Raw genomic sequence first — 12454 nt, 5'->3', positions numbered from 1 at the left:
GCTGCTTTTGGGGGCCCCTTGGCCAGCCGCGAGGGGGTGCTGCCTCCGACGGGCGCTTCCCTCCAGGAGCTCGAGTCCCCGGCAGCCACAGAGCGCTAAATAACTCTCCCTTCCCCCACCATTTACAATGTAGATATGCTCGTGTAAAAGGGAGGAAAAACCCGGAAAACAAAACAAAACAAAAAATCCAACGAAATTAAATGCCACGAGTTAAACTCTAAATATTATGTACACGGTAATGTACACTTTTGAATAAATTAATACCAATTTGCATATTCTGGGAACCTTAAAGCTTATTTACACAAATTATCATTTATTTCATAAATATTTCCCCCCCCCCGGGGGAGGGAGTCAGGGGTGGAGGTGGCAGGGTCCTCCCCGGACTCCCAAGGGTGGGGTGTCCCGCCCTTTTCTGGGAGTAGGTTAGTGGGAGGAGATTGGGGCATCTGGATGCTCAGCTCCATCCTCCTTCCTTCCCGGAAGTCTCTGCCTTCACCCTCCATCCCCAGCTCCATCCCATCTCATCCTATTCTCATATTCTCCTACTCCTCAGCCTGGGACTCTGGGTTTGGGGGACCCTCCCCTGACCCCCCTCTAGCCTTGCAGAAGCCTGGGAACGTAGAATTTTCTTTCCTCCCCCATCCTGACACGTCCCTGGAAGGGGCACCCCCTGCTATTCAATCCCAAACCAGCACCCAAGGGCTGATGTGAGAAGGAAGATACTCCACATCCGACTCTGGTTTGACTCCATATTGACTCAGGAGTATTATTGGACGAACCCAGGCAGGCTCCAAGTCTACTCCATCCAAGTTCGCTGCAGGTTGGGGATTGAGCTGAAATGCCCCAGCTCCTCTCACTAGTGCCCACAGCCCAGACTGGACTGGCTGGTTTTTCCATCTCTGGCTGGTGCTGCCCCATCGCTCCTTTATTTAAATAAATACCCATACCGTGCTGTACAAATCCTGGAGCCACAGGGGTCTGTGGGGTCGGGGGTGGGACTGGGGCATGGGTAGCAGACAGGGGTGGGTTGGGTGGGGGGGCTGGCCTGGCCCACACTGATCCTTCACTTCGGCGACTCACGTCCCGGGGACAGATCCCTCTGGCTCTCCAACCCGCTCACCAGTCTCTGGATATTCTGTAGTTCACTGGCGGCCTCTTTGGCTGCGCCTTTGGGGGATAGGGTCCCCCGGTGTGACCCTCCCACCTTAGGCAACGCCAGCTCAGGCAGGGGGCTGGGTTCCCGGCTGCTGCCAGCCGCCTTGGAGCCATCCGGAGCCAGGCCTGTGGTGAGGAGGTTGGTGCTAGGAGGGATGGTCACAGGGATCTGGTAAGGGCTGAAACGTAGGCGCGGCCGGGCACTGCCCAAGAAGGGACTCCGGGACAGGGAGCCCGCAGCGGCGGCGGCGGCGGCGGCAGCACTGGTGGCTGGCAAGGCTGAGGCAGCGGCTGCGGCAGCTGCCATGTAAGTGTAGGGATATGGAAAGAGCCCACCAAATGTGGGCATCGGGATCCCCTGAAATCAACAAAGAAGTAGGTCAATCATTCATTCAACATCAATTCATTCAACCAACATGAAATCATCACACTAGGTGCAAGGTGACATATGGGGCTCAAGAAGGGAAAGAGATAGGCAGTGCCTTTCGGGAATTTACAGACTAGAGGGGTAGAAGCCACATGTGCAAGGGAGCAGTGGGTTTGTGCCACGTGAGTTTCTGTGGCCAGGAGACCAATGGGATTTCAGAGGGAGGGAGGAAACCACTTTTAGCTGAGGTGATTAAGGAAATCTTCCAGAAGGAGATGGAATTTAATCTGTGCCTTGGAAGATAGAAGACGTGCCTTAGAAGACTTTTGATAGGTCAGTCTGGGAAGAGGGGAAAGGAATTCCAGGTGAGAGACCGAGTTTGGGGAAGGCTGAGTGGGGGAAGAATTAGGACATTAGGACGTTTGGGCTGTTAAGGGATCTTAAAGATCATCTAGTTCTGCTGTTCTAATGAGCAGGAGACCTTGAACTTTATATATATATATATATTTTTTTCTTTCTTTTTTCACTAGCCCCTACCCAAAACTTGACATTTCCTTCAAGTAAGAATATAGACAACAGACCACAACGGTATGATAATACATGTGTAATTGTCCCCAATATAAATCACAGTTATTTTCATATCACATCAGTTGTTGCACCTATCCGGAAATATTATTTCTGCTCCTCACTACTACGAAATGATGGGATCTCACATGATCCCAGTCTGTCTGGTTACTGACTATTGCAATATAATTGACTCCCTTCGTTTTCTTATGTATTTTATTTGATGCATTAAAAAAAAATGATTTTGAGAAGCTACCCATGGCACACACCTGATTTAAAACCACCTAGATCTACTCCAACCCCTTGTTTTACTGAGGAGACCTAGGACCAGAGAGATTAAAATATTTGACCAAGGTCACAGGGATAGTAAGTGGCAGAGCATGGATAAAGGACCCAGCTCCTCTGACTCCATAACCTGTGCTCTTCCTATTGGACCATGATGTATATTCAGCCATATATGCCACCTGTGTGTGCCTGCATGCGTGTGTGCTTTCTTTTCCTCTTTTCTTTTTCCTAATCCTAGTCCTTCCCTCTCCCTCAAAAAAAAAATTCTAGAAGAGGAGGAAGAATTTGTACATTCAGAAGAGTGAGAAAAGGGGATTTACACAACTCTAGTCATGTGTCTATTTGCCATGTGAATGAAGAAGAACATAAACAGAATGCCAATTAGCTCTCGATTATCCGACAGTGAATGACCCACTTCCTAGTCAGTGTGGACTAATGGACTAAAAAGCTCCAGACAGTTGCAAGGACAAAGTCTTATATGACACCAAATCGTGTGTTCTAAATCCAAGTAGCTAGAACTTTCAGATTATCTTTCCCTCCCTTCCATTGGTGGGTTGACTCCCTCCTGGGCTGGGGAGGGGAGAGACAAAAGCGGGAAAATGGAATCCCATGTGCTTCTTTGCAAAGCTGGTATCAGGAGATGAAAAAGGAGAGAAAGAAGAGAAACCAGAGATTCCTCTTTTGCAAAGTTGGCTATTCCTAAAGGCAAGGGGTATGAATTGGAATGAAAGTGATCATTCAAGATCACTAAACAAAAAAACAAAAAAAAACAAAAAAAAAAAAACAAACTAGCAGGTATTTATTGAGAAGCTAATTTGCCTTCAAGCAATACTTTCACCTGCCCTGCCCATTATCTCAGTTCTAAAGAACAATCCTCCTGCCTCCCTCCCACCGGGTGTCTACGAACCTAATGCAAGTTATTCTTAGTAAATATCCTGAGATCAGTGGTTGAGGGCTTGGAGGTTATGCCATCAAAGAAAGCCCTAACTTGGAGTTAAAAGACCTGGATTTAAACCTAAGACATTCAGCAGCTGTATGCCTGCAGAAAGCTCTGAGCTCCTGTTTTCTCATCTCTAAAATGGGGACAACAGCTTTGTGTTTTCTAAAGGCTTTGTTAATGCTTTGTAAAAAAAATTTTTTTTGATTGGACCTATTAGTTCATTGTTATAGAGAACTCATTCCCCATGAGGAAATTCTCTTTTAACAATGCAGGTGGACACCTCCTCGGCTACTTAAAGCCTCAATGAGTATCCCGGGGACATAGAAAGTTTAATTGCCCAGGATCACATGGTTTGTGTCAGAGGGAGAACTTGAACTCAAGTCTTCATGATCCACTAAGTTCTGGTGTCTCTCAAAGTCAATATAAATAATAATCAAAAATTCAAGGCCTTTAGCAGACTATCCTCCCACCTAATGCCCCTGAAATACCACTCTAGATTTTCCAAAGTCCCCTCCCCCTTGCAGATCTCTAAGCACTAAGCTGGGCATAGCCCTATTAACGTACTGAACTTTATTTCTTGGCTCCCTAGGTTTTTGTTTTTAACTTGACTCAGAATTAATTGAATTTACAGGTGGGTGCTTTCCTGAGTGCAGATCTGACAAAATGTCGGACCAAATTTGCCCAGCCTCTGCTGGCCCAGAAGGTGGCACTAAAGAAGGAAGGGGATTTGGAAATGCTTCCACAACGCCATGCCATACACCACCTGAACAGAAATGAGCATTGCAGCCCCTCTGCCTTCATTTAGGTCTGTTAACTTTTTATTACTTATTTTTCCGCCTTATGGCCAAAATGGGGAGGCTTTCAGAAATCTTTGCCTGAAGGGGACAAAATTTAAATTCGAGATATTAACAGACCAGCACAATGTAGTGGACAGGGAACTAGTCTCCCGCTGGGTTTCCTAGGTTTAAATCCTGCCTCTGTCAAGTACTCAACTTAGACCCTGGACAAATCTTTGAACCTTTCAGTGGTCCAGGCTAAGACTAGAAATTGCAGAGAAGTTGATGGTCTGCAGTGGTTATGAAAGCCCTCATTGGATGCTTCCTCCCCTAATGAAAACCCAGATACTGTAATATAAAAAATCACAAAAACTGGAAGGAAACTCTGTGCTGGCTGCCCTTGTCCTAACCCTGCGGGTGTGTGTATGGGAAGGGAGAGAGATTCAGAATTGAAGAGAAATTCCCCTTTCTTGCTTTTCTGTCTATCCTGAGAAGGGGAGGGGGGGGGGGCAGACCAGAAAACACCAGCAGCAGAGAAAATAAGCAGCTTGGGTGGGGGAGAGAATGGGCACGGAGAAGACTCATCTTTTGGCCTTTATCATTCAGAAAAGAATTACTTAGCTGACTTCCCCTCGCCTTTGCCTACAGTCGAACAGAAACCTGGTCTATGCCCCACTGTGTGGCAGCAGGGTGGCCTGCTTCTACCCTGAGGCAAACGGCTAAGTGTTAATCCCAGGCACTCGGGAGCCAATTGCAACACAGACACATCCTCTTGCATTTGGTTTTAGGTAACGTTCCTAGCTTTCCTCCCATTCACGGTGGCGAACTAGTCTTAACTAGACCGGCCACACGATCTAGGGACCGAGAAGCCAGTTCTGGGTCAGGAAAGGCAGGCCTGGCCTGTTTGCACTAGTGGCTGAAGGAGCTCTGGTGTATGTCCCTAGAATACTTTCTGCGCTGCCTGCCGCAAGGCTTTCAAGCTCTAGCCTCTCACATGGCAAGGAGGTTGGCTGGCTGACCCCTAAGGCCCTTTGCAAAGGCCAAGGTTCACTGCTTGTTCCCTCTATCTCAGCCCCCGTTCCCCGCCTCTATGCACCCCCACCCCCACTCCAGCTCTGGCCCCGGGCTGGCCTCTTGCTTACCTGAGATGCCAGCATGTGCTGTGAGAGGTGGAAAGGAAAGGGGGCCGCAGCTCCAGCCGCCCCGGCCGCCGAGCCCAGACCAGCTCCGCCGTCCAGCCCTGCTGTGGCCGCTCCGGCCCCGCCTCCACTGCCGCCGCCGCCGCCGGCCACCGAGGCCAGCAGGTGGCCCATGCCCATGGCCGAGAAGGCCCCGGGGCCCATGGCGAACTGTCCTGGGTGCAGGAAGAGCGGCTGCCCAGCGCCGAGGGGCCCGAAGAACTGCTGGCTATGCAGGTGGCCCGATAGCGCCAGGCCCTGCAGGTGGCCTGCGCTGAGAGGCGAGGCGCTGTCCGTTTGTACCACGAGGGGCGCCAGCCCCGTCTCTTTGACCTCGCTGCCCTCCTTCCGGGCTTCGTCCTTCCTCCTGCCCTCTGCCTTGTCCTTCTCCAAGGCCCTCAAGCCGAAGGGGCCGTCTAGGCAGCCGCCGCCTTCTCCTGGCTCTTTACCCCGGTCGGGGCTGCGCCTTTCTCGGACGCGCTCTGACTCGACCAAGCGCGGGGGACTGGCTGGCTCCAGACCGGGGCTGCGCCCTATTGTGCCCCCAGGCCGCTCATCCCCAAGTCTCTCAGGCTCCGGGTCGCTATCTGCAGCACATAGCTTCTCGTCAACTGCAAAGAGGAAGCGAGGGTAGGAAAGGGAAAGGAATTGAGGGTCAATGAAGCCCGGAGCGTGGATGTGGGGAGAGTGTCCTCTTTTGTAGTTTCTGAGGCTAAGGGAGTGGAGTGCGCCCCGTCTAATGGGTGTGGAGTTTGTTTTCCCTAGCTCTAAGGACTCCCTAGTTCTCCACACACCAGACAACTCACAAACAAGTAAACACCACCCTCCCTGAGAGCTCTCTGCAGTCCTTTCCACCCGATGCCTCTCTCACAAATGCAGCGTTTATTTAATTTCTAAAAGCGTTGTGAAGAGCACCATGAAGCAAACACGATAAACAATAATATTCCTACTCCTCTGGCTTTTTCCGAGAGAGCATCTCAGATTTCCTCACTGGTTTCCCGCTTTACATCCCGCTCTGTCCCTTCTTCTCCCCATTCAGTCCTACCATTCTCGCCATCCTATCCCTCACCTCGAGAGCGATGCAGACGCAGGGGGCTGGGGTCCGTGCCTGGGGAGGGAGGCGGCTCTCTGGCTGGAGGTGGATCGCAGGAGGAGGCATCGGACTCAGCCCCGTCCCTCTCCGGCTTACACTGTTCTTCGTACATCCGAAGGGACGGGAGCGTCAATTGCTTCCTGGGAAGAGGAGGGTGGGGAGGGGGCGCTTTAAGAGGAGGAAACTGAATGACAAGAGAATCCTCCTTTGGGTTCCTGGCAACAATCCTGGCTCTTACCCCATGCGCAGGGCCCCCAAATTACAAAGCACTGGTCCTTGAGACATTCTTAGGGAGGGTATGGGAACAGGTGAAGGGTCTGGGAGGTTCCCCCACCACCCCCACCGCCCCTTGAAGTAGTCTTCCAGCCAACAAGATCGTAAGAGAGTGCTGATTCCCCAAAATTGTTCAGTTCCTCTCCCCATTTTCTCACCTTTTCTCCCGCCGGCCATTGCCGGTGTCTCGGAAACCCTTTGCAAAGGGATTGTTGTCTATTTTCAGTTGTGTGATCTAGGGTGGGGAGAAAATCGACAAGTGGAGCGGTCACGGTGGGGTGAGGACATGGAAGAGTTTCGACCCTATTACCCTTTGGTATGCGATTGGAGGCTCCGTGGCCCTTCTCCTCCCTTCCCTTGCTCTTGCTCATTTTAGAGACCATAAGCGGAATAATGACCCTTCTCGATACCCAAGTTCTTGTCCCCCAAGGTCTGGGGTTCCTTGCCTCCCCCTACGACAGGTTTTGGATACAGAGCGCAGGGTTACAACTGCCTGATTCCAGGGCCCTAAAGACGGAGAGAGGAGAGTCCTGAGGTTTGGGCTGATACCGTCCCTCACAGTGGGGTGATGGTGAAACTGGACAATAGAAAATTCTTCCATCGCCCTCGGAAGGGTGGACTGAGAGGGAGTTTGGAATCCAGTCGAAGAAGTTAAGGCTGGCGGTGAGGATGGGAACGAGGTGCTTGCTGGGCCTTCCTCAAAACTAAACTCCACTAGACTATACACTCTCCTCTGGAAGCAAATGCTTTCTGCCATATACACACAGCTCTATGATCCTGCTTTCTCAGCAGGCCTCTCCCCACTTTTATTGGGGTGAAGGGGCGTCCTGCAGAAAACCTCTTAATAGGAAGAAGGTTCTTAAAAAACTTAATAAAAGCAGCCCGAATCTCCTAGTTCTGTTCCTTCATCTAGACCGCAGGGTTCAGAGATCCTAACACACCCTCTCCTCGGTGAAAAACTGCTTTTATCCGCTTACATCACTTGCCACCTTCAAAACATCAAGGGTTCCCCGAAGTTTTAATGGGGTTAGGAACAGGGAGCCAGAAAGCCCCAGGGTAGCTTTTCCGGGGGACCCCGCCCTCACCACTTCTCTGCTTCTGGCAGGTAAATTAAACTCTCGGCCCTGGAGCAAAAAAATAGGTGGGGGCGATGTCAAAAAGAGCCCCAAATCCTTTGTTAATAACAAGGCAAACAGCTCCACCTGGGAGGGCTGAACTGTCCCTATTCTCCATCAAGGAAAGCCAGGGGAAGCCGGGAAGGGCCTCGGGAAGGCAAAGGAGAGGAGAGGGCTCCCTCACCCCCACCTCGCGAAGGTCCCCCACCTTGTCGTTCTGGTAGGCGGTGACTGCAATGAAATCTGTCTCCGGGAACACGTATGTCCGGAAGGTACTGTAGGGAAGCTTCAGAATGTCGTTTGCTCTCACTATGTGGAAGCGAGGTTGATACTTATGCATAGAGTTCAGGATGGTCTGTGGGTGCAGGGAGGCATAGAAAGTCAGATTAGGAGCGCTCCTCATTTACCTCCCTACTCAGCTAAATAGGTCTCTAACCCGCCAAATACTCCCGCCAGCATCCAGCAGAATCTTTTCGTTCCCTTTCCCTGCTCCAATTTATAGTTAATTCGATGCTTCTTCACTGCTCCCCTCTACAAGCTGGGGTCTCTGTTCTCCGTTTATTACTGTTATTGCTGTTAGTCACTAAATCAGCATTTATTAGGTGCCTACTATATGCACTCTGCTAAGCACTGGGAGACAAAGAAATGTTTTTAAAAAGCAGACTTTGTTCTCAAGGAGCTCTCACAACCAATGGAGGAGACAACGTGTAAAAACATATAGAGAATAAATCGGGGGAACTCAGGGGAAAGTCTCTAAGATGAATAGAAGTTGGGGGGGGGAAGGCTTCTTGCCAACGGCAGGACTGAAGTAAGGCAGGGAATCCAGAAGGAGAGTATTATTGTTGTGGCTGTAATTATAATTATTAGGCATTTATAAAGAACGGAAAAATGAAGAACGCAGGGACCAGCTAAGCCCAGGCTCGGTAAGGTCACCTCCATTGGGATACCCAGAAGTCCCTTTTTGCTCCGACTGGCTTGTAAATAAATTATCCTGATGATTGGGTCCCCTTTCTGCGCTGCAGGACAGGACAGGACAGAGGGGGACTCTTTTGCACCTATTTCTTCAGGTATGAGTGAACTTCTCTTTCTTTCCTGAAGATGTGGAGCATTTAGCTTGAATTTAGTTGAGGAAGAAGAGAAGGGAGAGCTTCTCTGGGAACAAATCATTTGCCTCTCTCCTTTCTCCTTGGTACCCTATATAGGACTCATTTTAGGGCAGAAGCCCAACTGAAAGAGGAAGCTCATAGGCTATCCCTAGAGTCGCCCAGGAGAAGGTAGAAGCATCTGGTTTAGTGAATAAATCCCTGCAGAAAGAGGCCTTCTTGGAATTGGGAGCAGTGGAGACAGATACAGGGGCCAGAACTGAGGGAAACTGGTCCCAGTGAACAAAAGATAAGCTGTTAGGACCAGAAAATTAGGATGTAGAGATGCAGCACCCTAAAGAGTTCCTTTTATTTCCCCTCCCCCAAGAGGTTTATAGAAGTGAAGGAGTTTGGGTCCCAAAGGTCCCCAACTTTATGGGTTAGAAGGGAAAGGAAATATTAAAGCCCCCCCCACACACACACACATACACACTCCTGCCCCCTTTTTAACACCGATTCCTAGCCTGGAAATTGATTTGGATGGAACTTTGGTGTGAGGAGGGAGGAAACTATAGAGAAGCAAGGAAACTCAGAAAGATGTATGGAGCCCATGTTTTGCCTGACCCTGACCTTGAGGGCAGCTCCAACTAAAGCAGATGAGAGGCAGGGATCAGTCTTCCTCACCACCCACCAGAGTCACTAGCCTGGAGGAACTGCTGGGAGAGTCCAGTGGAAAGTTTGAGGTTGTGAAAGGGAGCATCCTCTTAGTTAGAAGAGGAAGGAGCTACCGGGTTGGGGTACAGCGTCTGAGCCCTCCATTTCCATCCTCTTTTATTCTCTAGCCCTTCTGTTACACTCTGCTCTTCTCAGGAAGTCCAGCAATGATAGCCAAGATGCTGGGATCTTGACATCACTGCCCTAACCCGAGCCTCTCCTAATATCCCGGAAAGAATCTCCTTTTCCGAGAGCTAGTAGACATCACAATCCCCAAACTCCCTCCTGCCATTGTTGGCCCTGGGGCGATGGGGCTTGGGGAGATCTGACCCTAATGGATCCTGAGAAGGGCTGGAGTGAAGGGACTGCCTTGGGCCCACCCTGGATTACTTGCCCAGGAAAAGACATCTTCGGGCAAAACACAAGACCCAGATGGAAAGCAGGGAACCTCTCTGCCATTGGGGGTGGGCAACATGTCTCTCAAGGAAGATCCACCCAGTTTCCCTGATCTAGCAGCGGTCCTGGGTAAAGTTGTAAAGCCCTGGTGTAGTCTAACCTTGAGAAGGAGACAAAACCTGTGCCCTGGTTCTTCCTTCTCTGCCCCATTCGTGCTCCCCCCAAACACACACACGTGTGCCCAGGCAGGCAGCCTGGAAGAGGGTACTCACAAAGCCGTGCTTGTCCGAGATGTTGTTGGTGAGCTTGAGTTTATGGAAGGCCACTGGCTTGGCCATCCACTGCTCTCCAGTGGCTGGGCTGTCAGGGTGTATGTACATGCGTTTGGGCATCTCTGGGTCAGCCTTGCCGGCCACCATCCAGCGAGAATTGTGGAACTTATAGCGACAGTCGTCTGCGGCCACGATGTCCATGAGCAGAATGTACTTGGCTTTCTTGTCCAGTCCGCTGACCCGCACCTTGAACGGGGGGAACATCCGCCTGGGAGGGGGAGGGGAAGACACTGGGGCTGGGACTTCGGCTTTGTCCCCTTTGGTCAGACCCCAGGATCCCCAACGAGGCCTGCCCCCATCTCTGCTCCAGCCCCCCAACATCGAGGACCCCTTTCTCTCTTCCTCCTCTTTACAGGCCCTGAAAACGAGCAGGGCCAAACCCGTTGTCCCCCACTAGGTCTACGCAGCTCCCAGGAATGCTACGATTAGTCCTTCCTTTGAAAACATACCCACGTCTCCCCCAATTATCCGATAATTAATTCCAGGGCAGTACCCGCTTTGGCCCAAATTATCCAGATAAAATTCAGAAGAGTCCCGTTTGGGAAGTTCATATTGGCAAAAGTAAGAGATGATAACACGGGCAAGTAGGGAAGAAGCGGGTAGGTTTGGGACCTGAGCTAATTCCCTCATTACTACCAATAGCAACCGGGTTTGAGATTTTCTTTTTAGGTCTGAACTCGCTGGGTAATTCCAGGAATTCGAGACTCCCAGTGCCGGGGAAGAGAGGCCTGGGTCTGCCTCAGGTCCGGAGGTGTAAGTCTAAGCGTGGTTGGGGGAGCCCAGGGGTGATGGTTGCCAGAAACGGAGATGGGGCTGGGGAGGAAAGAAGAAGGTTCCAGCTGGCTCAATCAGGGCTGGCGGAGAGGCTCCGAGTTTAAAGGGCTCAATGCAAGCCGGCCAGGCCCCAGGAGCGCCTTTGCCCAGCGGCCCTTTGGCCAGGGTACTCCCCTCTCGACCCCAGTCTCAGAGGGTAAAGGATTAGGTCGCCACCTCCCACCCCCACCTTCACCTCTGGGAGGATACCCCGACCAGGGATCCCTTTCCTGGTCCCTTGGCCCAAGTGGGAGAAGTGAGCCCTGAGAATCTCCCAGATCTCCCGGGAACAGCGAACAGCCCCGGAGTTCTTGGGGAAAGAATCTGGGGGCAGAGCGAAGAGGGAAGAAGCGGCCAACGAGGAAGAAGCCAAAAGTAGTGAGCCCCAACCCCCGGGGAGCATCCTAGTCCTACTGTTGGAAGAAATGGTTTAGGTTCGGTCAGCGTGCTGGAGGAAGAAGGGGACCCACTTGGAAGTGGCCCGGGGGGGGGGGGGGAGTCGGACTGGAGAAAGGGAGTGTTTGGTGGTTTTTGCTACGGTTTTTGTTTCCTTCCTTGTTTGGGCGGTTATTTTCCTTTTATTTTATTCGTTTGGGTTTTTCTCCGATTGAAAAGGAAAAAAAAAAACTTTTCTTCGCTAATCGAAGAAGGCCTCTCCCCCCTCAGCGCTTTGTTTTCTTATTTCTAGAGAGTGAACTGTCAATTCGTCATCGGAGCAAACGAATAAAATGCCCAAATGGCCCCCGGGGGACAGCCCAAGGAGTCCAGGGGCTGGAGAAGAGCCAGTGGAGACCACTCCGGCTGAGGGGCCAGGAGGACGGAAATGGGAGCTCGGGGGAGCCGGAGCTCGGTTAGGCTCGGACCCGGGCCAGACCGAGGGTCAGAGCGCTGGAGAGGCAGCAAGAGGCTGCCGGGGAGGCTCGGCTTCTCTGACCCCGAAGCATCCTCGGCTCTGCCCCGAAGAAGGGACTAGAGGCTGGTGAGGCGCTGGGAGAGCCCACCGAAGAGGGAAGGAAGGCGAGTTGGGGCTGACCCAGGTGTCCGGGGCCGTGCACGGCCGCGGCCCGCTGAGAGCCCCCTCCCGGCCCAAGGGCCCGGCCCCTACCTCCCGGACTTCGTAATGACCATCTCGGTGCCTAGTTTGTGGAACTGGTCCCACAACTCTTTGGCCTCCAGCGTCACCTTGGGGTCGTCCTCCACCTCGTCCTCCGGCTCCAGGCTCTTGAGAGAGCGCAGATGGGCCGCCTGGGGGTGGTGGCCCAGCGCGGAGACGTGCAGCCCCGCCTCGGCTGCGGCTGCAGCAGCCGCTGCCGCTGCCGCGGCTCCGGCCAGGCCCGGGTCCGGCAAGGGCTTGGCGAGCGCCGCGGGCGG

General features: G+C 52.0%; 1 protein-coding gene across 1 annotated transcript; it reads right to left on the bottom strand.

The window, feature by feature from the left end:
- Window positions 1-293: 293 nt before the first annotated feature.
- On the bottom strand, window positions 294-12454 carry TBX2 (T-box transcription factor 2; the record flags this gene model as incomplete). Its single annotated transcript, XM_044675058.1, has 7 exons — window positions 294-1513; window positions 5230-5876; window positions 6335-6498; window positions 6790-6866; window positions 7955-8101; window positions 10211-10478; window positions 12189-12454. Coding segments are annotated over 7 exons (2019 nt in total), but the record flags the coding sequence as incomplete, so codon positions are not given.

Source organism: Gracilinanus agilis, chromosome 4 (assembly GCF_016433145.1).
Source record: "Gracilinanus agilis isolate LMUSP501 chromosome 4, AgileGrace, whole genome shotgun sequence".
NCBI lineage: Eukaryota > Metazoa > Chordata > Mammalia > Didelphimorphia > Didelphidae > Gracilinanus > Gracilinanus agilis.
The sequence above is the reverse complement of the archived record's forward strand: the minus strand, read 5'-3'. Positions and strand labels throughout refer to the sequence as shown.